At 46.3% G+C, this 24,397-nt stretch overlaps 1 protein-coding gene across 2 annotated transcripts in view; it reads right to left on the reverse strand.

The window, feature by feature from the left end:
* VLDLR (very low density lipoprotein receptor) overlaps nucleotides 1-11,029 on the reverse strand; it is an 80,855-nt gene extending 69,826 nt beyond the window's left edge. Inside the window, exon 1 of one of the 2 annotated variants that reach the window (XM_044272584.1) lies at nucleotides 10,283-11,029. In XM_044272584.1, the coding sequence (XP_044128519.1) occupies nucleotides 10,283-10,367 (85 nt within the window). In that variant the 5' untranslated portion in view covers nucleotides 10,368-11,029. The remainder of the gene's footprint in view (nucleotides 1-10,282) is intronic. The other variant, XM_044272575.1, reaches the window with a different exon arrangement.
* Nucleotides 11,030-24,397: the final 13,368 nt, after the last annotated feature.

Below are 24,397 nucleotides of genomic sequence, written 5' to 3' on the forward strand. Positions count from 1 at the left end.
TTAGGATAGTAACACCTCAAAATAGTTATTACTTAACATTCCCCATATGTATGCTTTATGTTGGTATCATTTTGTAAAGGTAGTTTATTTTTTTTATATAGTTAGAAGGTTTAGAATTTTAGAAGCAATTTTTCTAATTTCCAAAACCATTTTCACAAGATGTAACAGGAGAAAAAGCACCCCAAAATGTGTTACCCATTTTCTCCTCAATACGGCAACACCCCATATGTGGTAGTAAACTGCTGTAGGGCACATGGCAGGACTCAGAAGGGAAGGAGCACCGTATGGCTTTGGAGCAGAGATTTTGATGTAATGGTTTCGGGCGCCTTTGGTTTTTATTTTTGGGTCGAGTCTTGTGTGTCTGCACCCACCCGATCAGCACGCCGTACCTGTAGTACGGTGCTAGAGCGCAAGTCACATCCCTCAGAGCCATACATGTATGGCATCAGTCGGGAAGGGGTTAACTAAAGGCGGCCGCCCTGTTTAGTCAGTCTGCATTGTTTATGGCCATGCGGCACCTTTAATATTGTGTGGCCGCTAACCACACAGAAAACATTGCTTACCGGTAATTGTTTGTTTTTCTCGATACCCATGACGGCACCCCATGCGACCTCCCATCCGGGACAGGAAACCTGAGAAGATAAAATTCACACCCCCACCATGCACCAGTGATAGTAATAAACAGTACTCCGGGAGAGAGGGAGATCCAATATGGTACATTATATCTCTACAATACTCAAAAGAGAACTCTCAGAAACCTATAGGCAGTAGCGGGCTACTCCGCATATAACCTAATAAAGGGTACTAAGCCCATAATATAATAAATGAAAATTTTGGGGGTGCCGTCATGGGTATCGAGAAAAACAATTACCGGTAAGCAATGTTGTTTTCCCCTCACCCATGACGGCACCCCATGCGAGATAGACTATTAATGACAACCTAGGGGGGGGGGGGGGGGGGGGGGGGACGACAACCGCCTGAAGTACCTTCCTACCAAAGGCGGAATCCGTATGAAGTTGGAGCCTGTAATGCTTCAAAAAAGTATGTTGAGAGCTCCAAGTTGCTGCTCTACAAATTTGAGCCAGGGAGGCATCCGCCTTCTCGGCCCAGGACATAGATACCGCTCGGGTGGAGTGGGCTCCGAACCCTGAAGGGGGCGAGAGACCCTGCGCTAAATAGGCTTCGGAAATGGCCCTTTTCACCCACCTAGTAATAACTGCCGTGGATACTTTCCGCCCCTTATTCCTACCCCAAAACTGAATAAGGAGGTTTTCTTCCAACCGCCAAGCCGAGGTAGACTCTAAATAGGCAAGCAGACATCTTTTGACGTCCAGGCAATGATACTCCCTTTCTAAACTATTAGAGGGATTAGGACAAAAGGATGGAAGGACAACATCCTGACTTCTATGGAAGTCCGAAACCACCTTTGGCTGGAAGGACGGGAGAGGCCTAATAATAACCTTGTCGTCCAAAACCTGGGTATAAGGAGAAAAGGCAGAGAAAGCTTGTATCTGAGATTCTCCTAGCTGAAGTAATGGCCAGTAAAAAGGACATCTTAAAGGAGAGCATGTCTATGGGTATGTCAGACAAGGGCTCAAAAGGTTTCTGTGACAGGGCCGTCAAGACCGTGTTTACGTCCCAAGGAGGGGACAAGGGTCTTATCGAAGGGCGGATCCTGGAGGCTGCTGACAGAAACCTTTTAACCCAAGGGTGCAGGGCCAACTGGGAATCGAAGAAGTAACTCAAGGCTGCCACATGAACTCTTAGTGTGGAAGCCCTAAGCCCCTTATCCAAGCCAGCTTGTAGAAAGTCTAGGACCCTAGAGACATTTGGAGGAGAGAAGGGGGTCAGGACTGATCCCTAAAAAGGAGGAAAAGACTTCCCAAATCTTATTATATTTTCTGGCTGTGGTGGCTTTCCTACTCCCCAACATTGTGGATACTACAGATTGGGACAGACCCCGGCCTAACCAAATCTCCCTTTCAGCCTCCACGCTGCCAGATGCAAAATCTCTGGATTGGGATGCAGGATCGGGCCCTGATATAATAGATCCTCCCGAGGAGGCAGCATCCAAGGGGGGGGGGGGGGCTATTGCTAGGTCTAGGAGGCAGGAGAACCAGGACCTTTTCGGCCACACTGGGGCCACTAGGGTAATTATCGCTTTCTCCCTCTGGACTTTTTTCAGAACCTGCAGGATTAGGGAAAAAGGAGGGAAGGCGTAACCCTCCTCCTGAGACCAATTCTGTGCCAAACCGTCTAAAGCTGTTGGATCGTCCAGACGATTTATGGAGAAGAACCTTTCCACTTTCCTGTTCTTCCTGGAGGCAAATAGGTCGACCGTGGGGAGGCCGAATTTCTGTGTTAACTGGGAGAAGACCTCTGGGTTTAGGCACCAGTCTCCCTGTTTTAGCTGGGTGCGACTCAGAAAATCGGCTACTATGTTCTCTTTCCCTTTTATATGGACTGCCGACAGAGATAGATGTTTCTGTTCTGCTAACTGAAAGATCTGTTGACAAAGTGTTGCCAGAGGAAGTACCCTTGTTCCGCCTTGATGGTTGATGTATGCCACTGTAGTTAAGTTGTCTGAGTATAGGATTATGTTCCTGAAGGATATGTCCGGAGCTATTGCTCTTAGGGCCATCTCTACTGCTTTTAATTCTTTGAAGTTTGAGGTGGCTTTCCTGGTTTTCAAATCCCATCTCCCTTGCCAACTTTTGTTCTCCGAGTGGGCCCCCCAACCCCACGGGCTGGCATCCGTTGTTAATACTATCGGATCCTGAAAGGACCATGGTACTCCGGCTGAGAGATTCTCTGTCACAGTCCACCAAAGGAGAGACACTCTCGCCTCTGCGGATAAGTGGAAAATCCGGTCCAACGACTGCTTGCGGCCGTCCCATTGGCGCAGGATGCATGATTGTAGCTTCCTTGTGTGTGCTTGTGCATATGGGACCGCTGGAAAGGTTGCTGTCAAGTGGCCCAGCACTGCCATTGCCCTCCTGAACGAGCAGAGGTAGGATCTGAAAAGATCCCAAACATGCTCCCTGATGGAGAATATCCTGGTGGACGGGAGGAAGGACTTTTCTACTCGGGAGTCTAACAGGATGCCTAAAAATACACAGCTCTGAGATGGTGTTAGGCAAGACTTTACCCAATTTATTTTCCAGCCCAAGTTCTTTAATAGGGCGCAGGAAACTTCGATGTTTCGAACCAGGCCTTCCTTGGTCTGGGAAATAAACAGGAAGTCGTCTAAATATGGCAGCAACGGAGCCCCTGACAACCTTAGAAAGGAGGCAACTTCCGCAATCACTTTGGTGAAGATTCTGGGGGCTTGAGAAACCCCAAAAGGCAGGGCTCTGTATTGCAGGTGCAGACAATCCCAGACTGCTGTCCTCAAATACTTTTGGGAGGACACATGAATTGGCACGTGGTAGTACGCGTCCTCTAAGTCCAGAGTCGCCATCCAGCAATCCTTTGATAGGAGATCTATGGCCGATCTTATGGTCTCCATACGAAATTTCTTGTAGCTGAGAAATCTGTTTAATCTCTTCAGGTTCAGGATTACCCTGAAGGAGCCGTTGGGTTTTTTCACTAAAAAAAAAGAGGGGAGTAAAACCCTCTGCCCTTCTCTGCCTGCGGAACCGGGACAACCACCCCTTTTTGAAGAAGCAGCAGGACCTCTGACTCTAAGGCCTGTCTTTTGACTAGATCCTTGGAGTAATCTGTCAGAATGAACGAATCCCGGGGACGGGACAGGAGCTCCAACCGGAATCCCTCTCCAATCCCTCCCAAGATCCAGCCATTCTTGGTTATGTTTTTCCAGGCTGGGAGAAACAGAGACAATCTTCCCCCTACCTGAGGTTCGGCGTCATTGCTTATCTTTGGGTCTAGGATCCTGGGATTTAAAAAGGAAACCTCCGGATTTCTTAGGAAATTTATCCTTTTCTCTTCTATCATACTGCCTACCCTTTTGCCTTTTACTTTGGCATCTACGAAAAAAGGGGGGGCGTTGAGGAGCTGGAAACCCCTTCTTTTTGTCTGAGGCTTTTTCAAGTATATAGTCGAGGGAAGATCCAAAGAGCCTGTCACCCTCACAGGGGATAGAACATAACCTAGCCTTAGAACCCTGATCAGCTTTCCAGGACTTCAACCAAATCGCTCTCCTGGCCGCATTGGACATAGCGGATGATCTGGCGGAAAACCTAACTATATCCGTGGAGGCATCGGCTAAAAAATCTACGGCCTTAAAAAAGGTGGGAAGGGAGGCCAACACCTCTTCTCTTGGCTTCTTCTCACTGAGATGCTGTTCTAACTGTTCCAGCCAGATATGCAGTGACCTAGAGACCCATGACGCTGCAACCGCTGGTCTCAGGCAGGTAGAGGATGATTCCCAGGCCTTTTTTAAGTAAAAGTCCGCTTTTTTTATCTAGAGGGTCAGACAGGCTACCTAAATCAAACGGCAGTGCAGACTTCTTAGCAATCTTCGCTACCGGAGCGTCAACCGTGGGGGCCTTGTCCCAACAGGCTGCTACCTTCTCATTAAAAGGATATTTCCTTTTAACGGAGCTTGGGATAAAAAACTTCCTATCGGGATTTTTCCATTCCTTTTTAATCAATGCCTGAACGTTCTCATGAATGGTGAAAACCCTCTGCTTTCTGGGACCTAACCCCTGAAAGGCAATATCTGCTGTCGACTTAGCCCGTTTTTCCTCTTCTAGCTGCATAGTTGCTCTGACTGCTTTAAGGAGGTTTTGGGTGTCTTCGGGTGAGAAATAGGAGCCCCGTTTCTTCCTCCGCTGACGAAGTAGCGTCATTAGAGAGTAACTGGCCCGCTTCTCTCTCTTCCACGTCAGACTGGTCTATATCCGAATCCCTAAAATCTGGAGATTTTTCCGGAGACCGCGGGCGATTTTTACTCAGGGATCTTAAGGAGGCTTTCACCTCTGATCTTATTAAAGATCGCATATTCCTAGAAAGGCTCTGAGATTCCTCCGCCACCAATTTATCGATACATGGGGTGCATAACGGTTTAGAATAGGAGGAAGCTAGGGGGGCCTTGCATCCTGCACACTCCTTATGCTTCGTCTTAGAGGCCGCTTTTTTGGGGGGCTTTACCACCTACACAAATCAAGCAGATAACACCCCATTAGTAAGAAAAAGGTACGTCTCACCAAAGGTCCTTTTCTTTCAGCCCCCACTCCTCAGGACTAGTACCGGACTCGCGGGCCTTGAGGGTTCCAGGGGTTCAGCACGTCCGTCTGCAGGCTCTGACATTCTTGCAGGAATCAAGAGCTTCTTCAGCACCACACTGTGTGCCACATCAGCCGGCTGGGTTCCCCCCCTCTGCCCCATTTATATTTTAAAGGACGCGCCGGGGCACACATCAGCGCTGAACCCGACTTCCGGGTCAAGCCCCGCCCCCCCCCGGCGTCGGGGCGCGCACATGTGCAGACACCCCCTCCGACGCCGCAGGAAGACCGGCAACCCCGGAAGTAAGGAGGGACGCCGCCTGAACACAGCCATAGCGGCTCCCTCAGGCCAGCGCCGGGATGTGAGGGAAGAAGGAGCCCAGACTTACAGGCAGCAGCCCCGGAGAGCATAACGCCACCTGGGGGAGGCCACTCACCGGATAAGAACCTGGGCCTCCCCCCGGCTGCAGGTGAGAACCGACGAGAAGTCTTCCCAGGGACTTCCTATCCGGAGGACAGGAAACCTGAACTGGTGCATGGTGGGGGTGTGAACCTTTTATCTTCTCAGGTTTCCGGTCCCGGATGGGAGGTCCCTGGTCGCATGGGGTGCCGTCATGGGTGAGGGGAAAGACTAATCAGATCTGTCTTTATTAGCTTAAGAGCATGATTCAGCCCGTATGGCTGCGTGGTACTCTACCACACTAGTCGTGCCATAATGGCAGCACACCAGCCATATATAATCTTTTTTTATTGACTGTACATTATGAAATATCGCTCTGACTAAATGTATCCTTCTCAAATGTTTTTAGGCTCCGTGAAACTAGAATTTGCTACCAAGTGCCGCAGAGGGTATCCCTTGTCTTATGTTATCCTCTCCTCTTTCACCATTCCTTTTTTCTCCTTTTCTCTCTTCTGTTTCTCTTCTACTATATACTAATATACTATAATCACCCGAATAAGACCGACTAGTATTCTTCATCCTAATCAACACAGGACCCTACTTCCAGTCTTTGGAACGCACTGCCGTCTTGACAGTGCATCCAACATGTTCCTTCTTCCGGTTTATGGAGCGCACGTCACCTCGTGCGCTCCACTCACAGCAAGTCAGCCTTTGGAACGCACTTCTGCTTTGGTAGTGCGTTCCACGAGCTTCTTCCTTCCGGCCTGTGGAGTGCACCACACAGCGTGCGCTCCACTCACCCACCGCGACATTCCAGCCCCGCGATCCTTTTTAAAGAGCGGGAGCACAATAGTTCATGTCACACCAACCACTCTAGGCGGTCTTTAGACATCCTCCCCCCCCCCCCCCCTCCCCCCTTTGTCACAACTGGTGTAATTTCTTCTTTACCTCTACCCTAGCGGCACAGGTAAGTGAGAGACACCCATCATAGTGTATATAATGTTTGGACCATTTTAAATAGGGGTCCTCTTTTAAAGATTTTGAGAAGTTAGAGAAATTGTGTGAACTATTGTAAATGACTCTTGGAATTTAACTCATGGCAATTCTTTGTAGCCATGTATATCAAGCAGCAACACCTTATGACTAGGGGCATCTGTATACTTGGAATTTCTTATGCATTTTTTACCTGAGGCTACTTTCACACTAGCGTTCGGGGTTCCGCTTGCGAGTTCCGTTTGAAGGCTCTCACAAGCGGCCCCGAGTGGATGCGGATCCGCTCAGAATGCATCAGTATGGCTCCGTTCCGCCTCCATTCCGCTCAGCAGGCGGTCACCCGAACGCTGCTTGCAGCGTTCGGGTGTCCGCCTGGCGCCAAACGGATCAGTCCAGACTTCCAATGCAAGTCAATGGGGACGGATCCGTTTGACGCTGACACAATATGGTGCAATTTCAAACAGATCCGTCCCCCATTGACTTTCAATGCAAAGTCAGGACAGATCCGTCTGACTAACAATTAGATTTTTTTACAGAAATATAATGCAGACGGATACGTTCTGAACGGATGCAAGTGTTTGCATTATAGGTGCGGATCCGTCTGTGCAGATACCAGACGGATCCGCACCGAACGCAAGTGTGAAAGTAGCCACATAATCTGCTATTTTCTTCTGATTGGTTTTCTTTTTATTTCTTGGAGAGAAATGCAAAATACTACTATAGGGCGGTATATCTCAAGTATATAAATGTACCTTCTATGCGGTTTTTATGCTATATATCACCACATGATTGAGGTTTGCCAACAAGCCTTATACTGATTACGTTCTATTGTATAATTGTAGTGCCTGACGAAAGCTGAATTATTGGCCAAAAACGGTCGCACTAAGACGCATTTCACGTCTACTGAATGAAAATAAAATGATCTACTTTCACAAATACTTTTGCTTTGACTACTATACAAAGCACACCAGCCACAACATGGTGATCCCTGGGCTAAAACTGAGTGCTTGAAGTTCATGCCAAAAATAAAAAATTAATTGCTCCACTCACCATTTGTCAACCCTTTATCACAATAAACACAGAAGGAGCCCAGGGGCGTAGTTATAGTTAAAGCAGGAGAGCCATCTATTGGGCCTGAATTTAGAAGGGGCCCACCCAGGAGGATTGAATTAATTTTATTATCAGAGCCCCCTCAGGTGTGTGTGTGTGTATATATATATATATATATATATATATATATATATATATATATATATATATATATATATATATATATATATATATATATATATATATATATATATATACACACACATACACAGGAAACAGACTAAGGGTACTTCCACACCAGCGTTGAGGATCTTGAAAACCATAGGTAAACTGATATCGTTTTTCCAGATCAGTTAGACAGAACCGGTGATATACCGGATCAGTCTCATCCAGAATAACAGATGCAGTATTTACATTTTTGATCAAAAGCGAAACTAGCACCTCCTATATCCCGGCGCAGGTCGGAATACCAAATCCAGCAACCACTGTATGGCATCGGTCTGAGATGTCCGTATGATTTTGTATATGTTAAATAGACGGCAACGCTGCAATTTCCGGACCACTTAGTACTGCATCCGGCATTAATAAATCTCTATAGAAATTAATGCCGATCCGGCAACTGCGGTAGTGTTCCGGGATTTTGGCCAGTCAAATACCGTACAAGGGACGGAACAGAAGACATCCTGATGCATACTGAACGGATTGCTTTCCACTCAGAATTCATTAGGACAAAACTGATTGTTTTCTGGTATTGAGACCCTTTACCGGATTTCAATACCAGAAAAGAATAACGCTGATTTGCTGTGGGGCCCAGTCAGTTCTAGTAACGCCATTGAAGGAGCGAGTTATAGTTAAAGCTGGGTTTACATCATGTTTTGCCGTCCATTTAACATATACAAAAACATACGGACATCTCAGACCGATGCCATACAGTGGTGTCTGCCACCATAGAGTTCCCTTGTAAGAACGTTAATGCCCCGCCCCAACGCATGATGGCAAACAAACCAGATTGGTGAAGCCAGCTGCACTTCAACTAGGGGGCGCCTCACAGATGAAGAACTTGCTATAACTTGCCTCAGTCATGGTTTTGATACCTCGTTTCATTATTCTTGACATTCCTACAATAAACATTCCTCAAAGGCTCTCCACCACTACAATATTGTCCTTCTCTGCCAGAAAAGCTAAGCTAGGAAGCTCCATATGACAACCGGATGCAATATTCTAGACTGGCTAAACGAGCTTGTAACCTGGCCCATGCTGGTTCACAAGAGACCACGACCATAGTTGTAGGGACTCCAGGGAATTTCCTCACACGTATTACGGCATCACTAAGCCAGGGATCTCTTATGACTGGAACTGACATTTTAACCGTTTCTCATTTCCATAGGTAAATTAGCATTCTGACTACTCATTTATGTTGAACCTTCAGGATATACAAGCACATGACTGTCTAAGAAGAAACCATCGAGATCACCATAATACCGAAGCATATTGTGTTTCTTTTATAAGGACTCCCATTCAATAAGATCCCAGGGGTTCATACCAACCATCAGCGGAGAAAATGGGCCTGAAAATGAAGGGTTAAACAGTCCCCATGTAATGCATAGACATGTTGGGCCCTCCAGATGTCGTTTGTAGCCACTCTGGTCGATAGAGGATACAGAATGGGGAGCCCCTCTAATCTAGAATCCCCAATAAGGGATCTGAAACTGGGTCTTCGAAGAACTGTAGGCTTGTTGGCCTGAGCCAACCATGGATAATACTTGGTAAAGCTAGGCCCAACAGAAGAGAAGGAGTGACCTGGTGATTGTTTCCACATGGCAGATTATTAACACAAGACAATAGGATGCTGAGAGTATTAGTGAGGATGTAGGACACCACCTGACCATTGCATAGTGAATCAAGCCTGAGTCATCAGAAAGGCCAGCTCCTCGAGGAAGCCTGTTAGCCAAATGAGGGGCAACATATTGGATTGTCAGCCTCTTCTCAACCTGTGACAGCACATAGATCAGACAGAGGATGAAGAACACAAAGGGAGAGGTGGCTGGAGCCTCACTGGGAGGCAGATGGTTAACCCACTAGAGGAACTGAAGAACCAGGATTAGTGGATCTTCCAGCACCCACCAGTGGTTATAGGTCAAGTTCTCCAGTCCTACCAAAGCACTGCAGCTCCCTGGTTACCCACAAGGTGAGGACATGTACAAACCAAAAGTATGGCACCATCAGTGGCAGAGGGGGCACATATACCCCATGTTTAAGGAAACACATCCTAACACTGACAAAGGAGAGCCCTCACTCCCAGGGCTGGTAGTGCCATTGAGAACAGGCATTGCCCTTTACCAAACCCCTCAGCCTGGCATATGCCACCAGGTAAAGCCTACAGTGGCTTGGTTTCTGCCTCCTATTAATAGAGATGAATGAGGATTGCCGTTTATAGCAAGCCTGAAATGTGCCAGCCGGGTGAAGGCAGCATGTTACCATCTAGGAGGTGGCACAATGCACGAGCTCATTAACCCCTGCGTCACCAATGACAGGCATACTACCATTTTATTAACCCTGGCAGCCGGCCCCATCCCTCCCTGCAGCGGTCATGAATTAGTGACAACTGGAAGCAGGACTACCGGAGGGCAGAGCCATGCCCGGCAGGACTCACCATGAACCCAGCCTTGCTCCGGGTGCAAACAGCAGGTGCCAAGCAGCAGCAGCAACAGCACAAACCCCGAGCAGGACGTGTTCATCTCGATGCACCCGCAGAGGGCCAGCACACCGGGGAAAGCCCGAGCAGGTCGCGGGCTCCGGCTTCCTCCTCTCCAGGCAGACGCCGAACGTTCGCGCTAGATCCGGCCGGCAGAGGAGACGTGCAGCCCCACAGGCGCTCCCTTATAGCAGCGGCGGCGGCAGGCGGCGTGAAGATGAGGAGCTGGAGCGGCAGGCGGCGCCCCCGAGCACGCTCTCACTGGATCCGCTCCACACGTCTCTGTGATCCGGCTCGGCCGCGGATTGCATGATCCGGGAAAACAGGCAGCCCGCTCTGGAGCCGGCGATGAGCGGAGGGTCACCTGACGGGGGAGGGAGTGAAATGGGCGGCGAGCACATGGCGGCGTGTACTGTCAGCCGGGCACCGGGGGAGTGACATGTGTCATGGGGGAGGGGAGCTGCCTCCTGGTGTCCTTCAGGGTGACATGTGCGCCCGTCACCCGGGAGCTCCTGTCAGCTGTACGGGGCTCCACCAGTGGGAAACTACAGCATGGACTGCTGGCTTCTAGCAGGGTATATAGAGCATGGCATTACCTACTGAGCCTATAGACTGTAGTCAGGGCCGGTGCAAGGATTTTTGCCAACACAAGCGAAGCTACATTTTGTCGCCCCCCCTCGCAGCTCACCTGGCCCTGGTCCCGTCTGCAGCAGCTGGCTTCTCCTCTGTGTGGTCCTGGTATCTTCTCTCTGCTTCAGACAATCGCTGGTTTGAGGACCGTATTTTTCGCCCTCTAAGACGCACCTAGGTTTTAGAGGAGGATAATAAGAAAAAAATATTTTCCATTACACCTCAGGTCAGACCAGCAATCAGACCCCCAATGTTAATCAGACCTCAGATCAGACCCCCAATGCCTCAGACATCAGCCTCGATCCATCAGTCATTAGCCCCCCATGTCACATTTCTCCCCCTCCATGTCAAATCACCCCGCTATGTCACATCAGCCCTCCATGTCACATTTCTCCCCCTCCTTTTTACATAATCCCCTCTGTCACATCACTCCCATGTCACATTTCTCCCCCTCCACAACTCACAAGTAAGGCTACTTTCACACTTGCGTTCAGAGCGGATCCGTCTGAGACGGATCCGCTCATATAATGCAGACGGTGGCTCCGTTCCGAACGGATCCGTCTGCATTATATTGTTAAAAAATTTCTAAGTGTGAAAGTAGCCTCAGACGGATCCGTCCAGACTTTACATTGAAAGTCAATGGGGGACGGATCCGTTTGAAAATTGAGCCATATTGTGTCATCTTCAAACGGATCCGTCCCCATTGACTTACATTGTAAGTCTGGACGGATCCGCACGGCCAGGCGGACACCCGAACGCTGCGAGCAGCGTTCAGGTGTCCGCCTGCTGAGCGGAGCGGAGGCTGAACGCTGCCAGACTGATGCATTCTGAGCGGATCCGCGTCCACTCAGAATGCATTAGGTCTGGACGGAAGCGTTCGGGGCCGCTTGTGAGCCCCTTCAAACGGAGCTCACAAGCGGACACCCGAACGCTAGTGTGAAAGTAGCCTAAGTGATTTAAAAAAAAAAGGTTCATTTTTCCGCCCTCCCCCAGGGTGCGCCCTAAGGCAGCCGCTTGGTCTGCCTTATGGTAGCACCGGCCCTGACTAGTCACAATTCTGCTGGTTATTACTGGAGACAGTCAGCAAGCTTGTCACCAGATGCATCCCTAACATCATTTGTTATATTGCTGTACAAGGTCTGGAATAACCAAACACTTCCCACAATGCAGACCATCAGCCCTGGTTAAAGGGGTTCTCCGGCATTTATCCTTAGGTGGGGGCCCGACTTCTGGCATCCTTGTCAATCTCAAAACTCATGTGAGCGCTGCGTCCTCGTCAGTGTTTACCGGCACATCCGTGACATCGTACAGGCGGTGCGGGCTAATTATAAGTGCATGGGATCAGATAAGAGATTTCTGCACTTCTGCTGTGTGTGAACATACCCTAACGTAGGAGCAGTCTACATTATTTATTTACACTTAGGCTACTTTAACACTTGTGGCAGAGTGATCCGGCAAGCAGTTCCGTCGCCGGAATTGCCTGCCGGATCCGTAAATCTGCATTCAAATGGACAGCATTTGTAGACGGATCCGGATGCGGATCCGTCTTACAAATGCATTGCACGAACGGATCCGTCTCTCCGGATGTCATCTAGCACTTTAAGGGTACTTTCACACTAGTGTTAGAAGAATCCAACAGGCAGTTCCGTTGCCGGAACTGCCTGCCGGATCCGGAAATCCGTATGCAAACGGATGTCATTTGTTTCCGGATGCGGATCTGCCTGACAAATGCATTGAAATACCGGATCCTTCTCTCAGGTGTCATCCAGAAAAACTGATCCGGTATTTATTTGCTTCACATTTTTAAAGGTCTGCGCATGCGCAGACCGGGAAACCGGATCCGTTTTTCCGGAACACTTAGCACCGGATCCGGCGTTAATACATTTCAATAGAAATTAAGTGTTCCGGAATTTTGGCCGGAGAAAATACCGCAGCATGCTGCAGTATTTTCTCCAGGCAAATACCATAAAAGAGACTGAACTGAAGACAACTGAACGGATCGCTTACATCCACATAAGGAGTCCAGATCAAAATGTTTAATTCCTAACTGCCCCCTTTTCCCCGCTCAAAGCTGTGCTGAAATATGCAGTCCGACTGCTAACATAACGGAGAGGACTCATGCGCATGCACCGTGGTCCTGACAATGTATTTTTGCACATCTTTAACCCCTTTCTGACATGGCCATTTTATGTTTTATACTCCCTGCCTTCCCGAAGCCATTTCTTTTTCTTTTCACATAGCCTTATTGTTTTTTGCAGGATTAGTTGCACTTTCTAATGGCACCATTTCATATTGCATACGATGTAGTGAGAAGCTGGGAAAGAAAATGCAATTCTACCACAGATTTCAAGAGCTTTGTTTTCACAGCATTCCCTGTGCAGTAACCTGACCTGTTTCCTTCATTCTCTTGCTCACTACGATTATAGAAACACCACATTTATATAGTTTTTCTTCTATTTGAAGAAAATGAGCGGCACCAGAGGACGGCGGGCCGGCTGTCTTTAGTTGGCCGGCGCATGCGCAATATGAAAAGCTGTTCCTCTGCCCATAATGGGCAGAGCAGTGCGCAGGGCCAGTTCCCAGCCTGACTTCTTCTCTTGCTGCTCGTGACGTCCGCCGGCTGGAGGCAGAGGAGGAGGTAATAATAGGACAGAAGGGCGGGCCAGAGGGCTGAAAGGGGTGTGTTTTTCTGGGCACATCGCCCAATAACGCCGCCCCTGGGCACCTTTAGAAAATCATTTGCATACGTTTAAAAAGTGTTTTTTTCATGATCTGGACGAGAGACACAGAAAACAAAGGTAACATTGTAATGAGGGTCAAAGAGTCTATAACCTGATCTGAGCGGTCTAAAATGCTCAGATTAGGTGAAAGACTCCCTTTAAGTCTACAGAGCTGTGTGAGGGCTCATTTTTTGCACCACAATCTGTAGTTTTCAGTGATATTTTGGAGGGTGTAAAACTTTTTGATCACTTTTTATAAAACATTTTTTGAGATTAAGTGACAAAATATTGATGAATTGACCATGTTGATTTTTTTTCTTCATTATGGTGGACACCGTATGGGAAGTACATTTATATTTTAAATACATAAAAACAGAATGCAATGATTTGCAAATCTCATAGTCCCGTATTATTCAGAATAGATCATAGAACACATATCAGATCAGAAAGTGAGACATTTTTACCATTTCATGAAAACAACTCATTTATAACTTGATGACAGCAAAGCATCTAAAAAAAAGTTGGGTCAGGGCCATGTCTACCATTGTGTAGCTTCTCTTCTTTTATCAACAGTCTGTAAGGCTACATTCACACGACAGTGGAAAAAAAGTCAGTTAAAAACTTAACAAAGTAGCATAGTACCCGCCTCCAAAACAGCCCCCGGCAGCGCTATAGACGACCCATCTGTGCTGGTGATGTCACCGGGTTCATTGCTAGGCAGAAGTCTCCACTTAGCATAGTGATGTGAAGCCTGCTACGTCACCGCCCCACAGAACAAACATAGACTTGTGATGCAGCTTGGCAAGGGGGAGCATCAGAGCAAGGAAATGCATGTGTAGTGTAAGAAGGTACAAGGAATCATCGTGGATGATAGGTACGTGTCACCGAGGTTCCTGGCCTCGGTGGAGTAAGAGCCGGTTTTTATGTGTCAGCAGCAGTTGCTGTTTGACACCTTGATACTTAGTATGGCTATAATAGCTGATCTGGGACGGCTCTTACTGGGAGTAGTCAAAGTGCTGGGTGGGTGACTACTCCTCATGTTCCAGGCCGGGTTTTGCCAGGCATAAAAAAACAGCCAGCACTGCCAGGTGGAGAGAATTACCTCTGTCTGACAGTGGAGCTCAGGAGGTATGAGTGCTGGGATCTGAGGGCTGTGTTGGGATCTGCGGCTTGAGCCGGGCTGGAGGGCTCAGACCCCTGTGAGGGCGAACAGGCCGCCTAACACCTGCCGGTGGACTTGGCAAGGCAGAACTTCCAACAGGGTGTGAAGTAATACCCAGGAGAAAAGGTGACTGTTTTGTATATGAACTTTTCATGTGTGTGAACGATCACCAAGCAACTTGCGTTTTTGTTTTGCTTTCACGTGTGAATAAACACTGATGCTTTGAACCAAGAACTTGTACTTTGCCTCTGTGCTGCACCCGCTAATCCTAACTACCAGAGGTAAATCCTCACAATAGTCTAAAAATAAAGAACGGCTTATACCCAGGTTCAGCCCTGAACCCGGAAAACCCCTTTAATTGAGCTTAGTCCCAGAGAAGACAGTGGCGTTTCTAGATTGTGTTGACCTATATCTTCTTCTTTGCATGTTATAGCTTTGATTTGCATTTGTGGATTGCACAGCGAACTGTTCACAGACAATGATTTCTTTCTGGAAGTGTTTCTGAGCCCATGCAGTGATTTCCAGTACAGGATCATGCCTGTTTTTAATGCAATGTCGCCTGAGGGCCCATAGATCACGATTATCCGGTACTGACCATCGGCCTTGTCCTTTTGATGATATTACGTACTGTGAATGGTTGGACATGTTACATTTTTTGGCGGTGCGGACAAATCACGGACCCATTCAAGTTGAATAGGTCTGCAGCAGCCGCACCGATGATGCCTGTGCATTGGGGGCTGCAAATTGCGGTCCCCAATCCATGGAACGGCTGGCACATGTTCGTGTGCATGAGCCCTTAGCTGTTTTTTTATTAGTACCACTTACTTTTCTAGCCCTTTGTTGCCCTGTCCCAACTTTTTTGAGATGTGTTGCTGCCATCAAGTTCTAAATCAGTTCATTATTTTCATGAAATGTGTTCTATGATCCATTGTGAATAAAATATGGGTCTGAGATTTGGAAATCATTGCACTGTTTTTAGTTACACTTTACACTGCGTCCCAACTTTTTTGGAATTGAGGTTGTATAAAATCCTGCAATTTTCACACTACTAGGTCCATATAGGACACGATGTCCTGTACAGATAGCTTTTCAGTAGCCGTTGTCATTATCACCACAGGCAGAATTACAATGACAAGTAACACCTCTGTATAGATAACACAGGGTCCACCACTCACAGTAGGTGAAGTCACAGCTGATCAGCTCCCTCCTGACATCTACACAGGTCACAGAGCATGCCTAGAAAACTCTCCCATGTAAGTCAATGTCAAAATCGGCTCCCATCCATTGTGTCTATGGCCGTTTTGGCGGCTCGGATGCGGACCCATTCATTTGAATGAGGCCGCAAAAGATCCGGACAGCACTCCGTGCAGACAAGAAAAGGCATTTATATTGAAGGCTGTCCATTCCGCAAATTGCTGAACGTGCACGGACGCCATCTGTGTTTTGCGGATCTGCGATTTGCGGACCGCAAAACCAACCACGGTCGTGTGCATGAAGCCTTATTCTAACGTGTCTCAGTGGTGCTTCAGAAGATGTTTAAAATGTCACATACCCTTTAGGCTACCTGCACACGTTGCGGATTACGCACGTTTTTCCCCATGCAGATTCTTTTGCCGAAAAACCTCAAAGTAACACAGTACCAGCAAAGTGTATGAGTCTGGACAAATCTCACGTACACTTGCCGTTTCCGTTCCATTCGTCAATTGACCTCCCGTTTCGGGATTTTGAAATCCGCAGCCTGTCAATTTTTTGTGCAGTTCCTCCGAGCGGATTTCACTCTTTTCAATGTGAGGATGAGATCTGCAGCAAAACCGTATCAAATCCGCACCAAAAACCGCAAGTAACACATGCCGCACGGACATTCATGCGGAATTTCTGCAAGACAGTCCGCACCAAGGTGCAGGTACCTTTAATGTAAGCAACTCCGACATGGTGTCATAGAAGATGAAGAGGCACAGTTGCAAGGTAATGATCAGGTACAGCGTGATGCTGCTATGTCAACATTAGGATTACTTGGTAATTATGAGAACACTTTGAATATAATCTTGACTGTCAAAAAAAAAAGATGAGATTTCTTCTTGCAACCTCAGCTGTTATTTCTGCTGTCATAAGACGTCTCTGCCATGATCGTCTCCCTGTGGGGCAGAGTATACTGTGACCAGGCCGGTGACATGCACACTTTTGCATAATTAGAGAACGCTGTGTGAATGGCTATTTATGGGGCAGGACTGTTTGCATATACAGCGCTGCATGTTGACAGACTGCTTGTATGGAGAGCATTGTGTGAGGGTTGGGCTTTTCACCCAGGGCTCCATAGTAATGAAAGGCCGGGTTCTTATTGGGCATTGAAAGGTGACAGGGCCTCTTTGTATGCGCAAGGGGCTGCCACTCCACACAGTGGTGCCTGACAAGGATCACGTCCTACAAATATCAATGGCTGAAAACGACATACATGCTCCTGGCCTGCCAGGCAGATTGGAGTTCTCCTGTAGCGTTATGAGCTGCTGCTTTGTATTTCACATTAGTCTATTTAATCAATGTTAAAATATATATATATTCATTCATTAATAATTGCATCGAAATTCAGACAGAACTGATATGTATCAGATTAACAGAATATTACCAATTAACTAAGGATTACAGTATATAGTTTATATATATATTTTTTTTTTATAAAATATGCATCTCTAATAAGTTTGTGAGTCTATTAACCCCAGCCTGTTTTGGGCTTTGGTGACTAAGCAGTTTTTTCATTTTTTTTCATTGCTGCATTCCGAGGGCTATAACTTTAGGCTTCATGCACACGACTGTAGTTCTGGTCCGCATCCGAGCCGCAGTTTTGGCGGCTCAGCTGCGGACCCATTCACTTCGGTGGGGCCGCAAAAGATGCGGACAGCGCTCCGTGTGCTGTCCGCATCCGTTGCTCCGTTCCGTGGCCCCTCAAAAAAATAAATAACATGTCCTATTCTTGTCCACGCTTTGCGGACAAGAATAGGCAGTTATATTAAAGGCTGTCTGTGCCGTTCCGCAAATTGCAGAACGCGCATGGACGCCATCCGTGTTTTGCGGATCCGCGATTTGCGGACCGCAAAACACACCACGGCCGTGTGCATGTAGCCTTACCTGTATGAGGGCTTGTTTTATATGGGACAAGTTGTAGTTTTAACTGGCACCATTTTGAGGTACATATTAGGCTACTTTCACACTTGCGTTGTCAATTCTGGTATTGAGATCCGGCAGGATATTAATACCGGAATTAAATTGATCCATTTTGATAAAAAAAATCAGGATGCATCCGTTCAATTAGGATGTGGTTGTGTGAAATCAGAAGGGTATAAAAACAGATCCCTCACTAAATACAATGAAAGTCAATAGGCTTCTAAAAAAAACGTATCCGTCACCATTAACTTACATTGTTTTCAGTGCCGAATCCGTTATTTTCCTTTTTTATAACCGGACACAAAACCGCTGCAAGCTGCAGTTTTGTGTCCGGTCACAAAACAGAATGCTGCCGGAACGGAAGACCTCCTGATGCATCCTGAACGGATCTCTTTCCATTCAGAATGTATAAGGACTAAACAGAAACTTTTTTTTTTCCGGTATTGAGATCCTCTGCTGATCTCAATACCGGGAAACAACAACGCAAGAGTGAAAGTAGCCTAACTTATTGATTAACTTATATTAACTCTTTCTTGGGGAGGATGGGAAAAAAAACATCAATACCACCATTCAGTTTTTGCATAGTAAATTTTGCAACGTTCACTTTGCGGCATAAATAACATGATCATTTTATTCTCCGGGTCAGTATAATTCCAGCAATACCAAATAAATATAGGGGGTCATTTATGACCAGATATATGCCACCATAGTGCGGCAGAATCTGCAACTTCTCCCTGCTCACGCCAGGTCTAGAAAAGTGGACGTGGTGTGGGCAAGGAAGCAGACGGGCCAGCAGGTCTCATTCTTCATTTTCTACTCCTGGTTTAGGTGTAGAAAATGGTCTAAATGTAACACAGCAAGGAAGCTGTCTTACATTTAGAAGCTGCAGTGGATCCGCCGCAGTTATGTAGAGGCCTGTGCCTCTACATAACTTCGGCAGTCCACCACCAGCTTTAGGGGATATTAAGACTGGCGTCTAAAATGCCAGTCCTAATAAATGTACCCCATAGTTTTTTTTTCACATTTGACTCCTTTTGCAAGATAAAAACCCCATTTAAGAAAAAAATGTTTTTGCATCACCGCATCCCAAGACCCATAACTTTTTTATTTTTCTTTCTATGGAGCTGTGTGAGGCCTTGATTTTGTGGGATAACTTGAAGTTTTCATTTATATATATTTTTTTGATACATAACACTTTTTAATTCCTTTTTTTGTCGTAAGTAAGCAAAAAACAGCAATTCTGGCAGTTTTTTTTTTTTTTACGGCATTCACCATGTGGCTTGTTATGGACACAGTAATACCAAATATGTGAAGGGAATTTTATTTTTGAAATGTTTTTAATTGAAAAGAAAATTTTGAGTGGAAAAAGTAGAATTTTTTTTAAACTTTAATTTTTTTTTTTTACTAAAACTTTATTTAACCACTTAAGGACCACAGGTTTATACCCCCCTAGTGACCAGGCCCTTTTTTACAAATCGCCACTTCACAACTTTAACGGTTTATTGCTCGGTCATGCAACTTGGCACCCAAATGAATTTTACCTCCTTTTCTTCTCACAAATACAGCTTTCCTTTGGTGGTATTTGATTGCTGCTAAGATTTTTATTTTTTCCGATATTAATCAAAATAGGCCGCAATTTTCAAAAAAAAAGTGTATTTTTAACTTTCTCTGGTTAAATTGTTCAAATATAATTACATTTCTATACAAGTTTGTGTCAGAATTTATTGTGCTACATGTCTTTGATAAAAAAAATCCAATAAGTGTATATTTATTGGTTTGCGCAAAAGTTATAGCGTTTACAAACTATGGTACAAAAATGTGAATTTCCGCATTTTGAAGCAGCTCTGACTTTCTGAGCACCTGTCATGTTTCTTGAGGTGCTAGAATGCCAGGATAGTATAAATACCCCACAAGTGACCCCATTTTGGAAAGAAGACACCCCAAGGTATTCTGTGTGGGGCATGGCGAGTTCCTAGAATATATATATTTTTTTGCCACAAGTTAGCGGAAAGTGATTCATTTATTTTAATTTTTTATTTTCTTACAAAGTCTTATATTCCACTAACTTGTGACAAAAAATTAAATTTTACATGAAAACGCCATGTCCCTCACGAAATACCTTGGGGTGTCTTCTTTCCAAAATGGGGTCACTTGTGGGGTATTTATACTGCCCTGGCATTTTAGGGGACTTAAAGCGTGAGAATTAGTTTGGAATCCAAATGCGTAAAAAATGCCCTGTGAAATCCTAAAGGTACTAATTAGAATTTGGGCCCCTTTGCGCACCTAGGCTGCAAAAAAGTGTCACACATGTGGTATCGCTGTACTCAGAAGAAGTAGGGCAATGTGTTTTGGGGTGTATTTTTACATATACCCATGCTGGGTGAGAGAAATATCTCTGTAAAAGACAACTTTTCCCATTTTTTTATACAAAGTTGTCATTTCCAGAGATATTTCTCTCACCCAGCATGGGTATATGTAAAAAGACACCCCAAAACACATTGCCCTACTTCTCCTGAGTACGGCGATACCACGTGTGACACTTTTTTGCAGCCTAGGTGCACAAAGTGGCCCAAATTCCAATGAGTACCTTTAGGATTTCACAGGGCATTTTTTACACATTTGGATTCCAAACTACTTCTCACGCTTTAGGGCCCCTAAAATGCCAGGGCAGTATAAATACCTCACAATTGACCCCATTTTGAAAATAAGACACCCCAAGGTATTCCGTGAGGGGCATGGTGAGTTCCTAGAATATATTTTTTGGGGGCACAAGTTAGCGGGAATTTTTTTTTTTTTTTTTTTTTTTTTCTCACAAAGTCTCCCTTTCCGCTAACTTGGGACAAAAAGTTCAATCTTTCCTGGACTCAATCTGCCCCTCAGCGAATACCTTGGGGTGTCTTCTTTCCAAAATTTGTGGGGTTTTTGTACTGCCCTGGCATTTGAGGGTCTCCACAATCATTACATGTATGGCCAGCATTAGGAGTTTCTGCTATTCTCCTTATATTGAGCATATGGGTAATGAGATTTTTTTTTTCCATTCAGCCTCTGGGCTGAAAGAAAAAATGAACAGCACAGATTTCTTCATTCGCATCGATCAATGTGGATGAAAAAATCTCTGCCAAAAAATGTGCAAAAAAAAAAAAAAGGAAGGGAAAGGCGTCTGCCAGGACATAGGAGCTCCGCCCAACATCCAAACCCACTTAGCTCGTATGCCCTGGCAAACTCGATTTCTCCATTCAAATCAATCGATGTGGATGAATAAATTATTGCCAGAATTTTTTTTTTTATATAAAAAATGTTTGCCAAAGCATACGAACTCTGCCCCTCAGCTCATAAGCCTCGGCGAACGTATCTTTTTTACTGCAGAGGAGAAATCTCGTCTTGCAGTGCCGCATACACCGACTTTGTGTAATCCGACAGCAGCGCAATGCTTCTGTCAGAATGCACATCAGTGCTGCAGCTGGTTGATCGGTTGGTCCACCTAGAAGGTAAAAAAAAACAGGCCGCAACGCAATACATTTATTAACATTAACTTTATATAACATTTGAACAGAACATTAACTTTTATAAACTTTATTGAACTTTTGAAACAGAACATTAACTTTTTTGCTTACCTGTGATTTTTTTTTTACCTTTAGTGGATAAACCCCTCCTTCCCCATGGGACAATGTGCAAAGTGCAAATCGCCCAGAGATGTGGCGAAGTACATTATGCACTTTGTCCCAGGTGAAAGGAGAGGTTTGTGGCAGCACTGTGTGAAAGGGCCCTAAGACCCCTGTGTGCCTGTCCTGCTTCACGCAATACCTACACTAATAGTGTACCTGTGTGTGGTACTTGCGGAAACACTCCCCTATGCATAGGGCAGGCTGGTCAGGACAGTCGGGACAAAAAAAGGTGGTGTCACGCCTTATTCCACCCCTGCTACAGACACAACATCTTTTTCTTGGGGAACATTGAGTTGGGGTACCAGGATAGACACTGGGGAAGTGTCTGCCATGTAGCCGGCTCACTACATCAGGGACTTGGGGCACGGACCCTCCTGGATACAGGATTTCAGAAATGATCTCTTCCTGGAATTTTAGGAAGGATCCTGTTCTCCCAGCCTTACTGTAGAGAACAAAACTATTATACATAGCCAATTGAATTAAATAAACAGACACCTTCTTATACCAGCGTCTGGTGCGGCGGGACTCTAAATAGGGAACCAACATCTGGTCATTGAAGTCCACCCCTCCCATGTGAAGGTTATAGTCGTGGACAGAGAGGGGTTTCTCAATGACTCTAGTTGCCCTTTCAATTTGCACTTTCGTGTCTGCGTGAATGGTGGACAGAAGGTAAACGTCCCTCTTGTCCCTCCACTTCACCGCAAGCAGTTCTTGGTCACACAAGGCAGCCCTCTCCCCCCGTGAAAGTCGAGTATTAACGAGCCGTTGGGGTAAGCCCCGGCGACTAGGTCGCGCGGTGCCACAGCATTAAATTCTGACTAGATGTAAGTGCGGAAAGAGGGCCACGCTTGAGTAAAAATTGTCCACGTATAAGTGGTACCCCTTGTGGAGTAAGGGTGACACCAAGTCCCAGACAATCTTGCCACTGCTCCACAGGTAGTCAGGATATCCGACCGGCTCCAGTTTTGAGTCTTTTCCCTCATAGACCCTAAAACGATATGTATAGCCTGTGGCCCTTTCACAGAGCTTATATAGTTTGACCCCATACCGGGCGCGCTTGCTGGGGATGTACTGTTTGATGCCAAAGCGCCCGATAAGTGTACTAGGGACTCGTCTATGCAGATGTTCTGATTGGGGGTATACGTGTAGTGTACGGGAGAGTAATACCCCGTCACTACAGAAGGGTCACTTGGGTATTGTCGTTCCCCCTGTATTTATGGGGAGGTTGGTATGAAACATCTTGTTAACTGTAATGCTATGTACTTCCTGTTACTGTGAAAGGTGCATGTGCAGGCCGGCTAGGGTGTCATTCCAGCTCTGAGTCACTAGAGGGAGCTAGGGAACCCTAGTTTATATAAGGCCCAGTCAGGAAGTAGTAGTAGGTTCAGACAGTGGGAGCAGAGGTCAGAAATGATCCTGTGTCTGAGTGAAGGCCAGGCTATGGGCCTGTGAGAGCAGAGCAGGCCTGAAGCCTGCCGACTAGGAGAGGGTAGTAAAGGCCCTGTAACCGGGTTCCGGATCCAAGGAAAAGGTTCCCCTCCTGAGTCATCATCCGTTTAGCTGAAACAGCATAAGCAAGCCACCAGCCAAGACACAGACTACCACAGAGGCCGATCAGATAAAGCAAGAGGTACTCAAGATAACAGAGGAGGTACTAGATAAGGACAGCTTCAAGGGTACGCCAGATAAAGGGCATTAGACCTTTGAGAGAAAGTCACATGTTTCAGGACCAGTCAGGAATAGTGTGCAAGCCGCCTGTACTGCATCTCCTGTAATCAACACTCTGTATAAAACATTGCTAAGACCGGCCATTCTGTACTTCCAAGAACCAGCTGTATTCCAATAGTAACCAACTGTCTTTCATGGAACTGCGCTTCCAACTGCGTCCATGTGTTATACTCACTGATATTCAGTAAAAGTTCCAGTTTTTGTTGGCTATCCTATGCTTGCTTCATTCTTCTACAATACCATACACGGCGTGTCACCGTTTAATTGACACTGGCGTCACGAACTTTTAAATACCTGCCTGTTCCAGTATTTGCCCCAATTGAAGACGACAGTGGATCCCAGGTTAGTGAGTCAATCTGCACTACAAAGCCCAGCATACACTACTGACCCCCTGGGACACTGCATACGCATCTGCAAATCTGGATGACAAATGGTCTATGAGGGGCCGAAGTTTGTGGAGCCAGACATAAGCAAGGTGGCCTCTTGGATGACAGGTTTTGTTGTCAGCGAAATGCATAAAGCACATGATGACCTCAAAACGTGCCCTGGACATTGCAGCAGAGAACATGGGCATGTAATGTCTTTAGACCAATAGGACCGCAATACATTTTTTTTAGTTAGATCCATGCTGAGGATAAGGCCCAAAAAAATTTTACATTCGGAAACTGTGGCTTGTTTCCACCGGTAAGGCTGGGCATAGAAGCTTTCCGGATTGGCAGTAATATAGTCTGCGGCGTATCGGTTGGTTTCTGCCACAACAAAGTCATAGAGATCCGCGGTGAAGAACAGCTAAAAAAACTCGAGGGCTGATCCTAAATGAGCTGTCTCCACGCGAACTCCAGAGTGGGCTGTGAAAGGGGAAGCAGGGGAGTGCCAATTAGGGTTTGCCAGCACCTCTGGGAGACTAAGAGCTCTATGGGCCTGTGAACGTGGTGGCTGCGACGGGGGAGTTACTGCACGTGCCACCGTACCAGCTTGAACTGCCCTTCTGGTGCTCGCCACTTCACCA

Source organism: Bufo gargarizans, chromosome 1 (genome assembly GCF_014858855.1).
Source record: "Bufo gargarizans isolate SCDJY-AF-19 chromosome 1, ASM1485885v1, whole genome shotgun sequence".
Taxonomy (NCBI): Eukaryota; Metazoa; Chordata; class Amphibia; order Anura; family Bufonidae; genus Bufo; species Bufo gargarizans.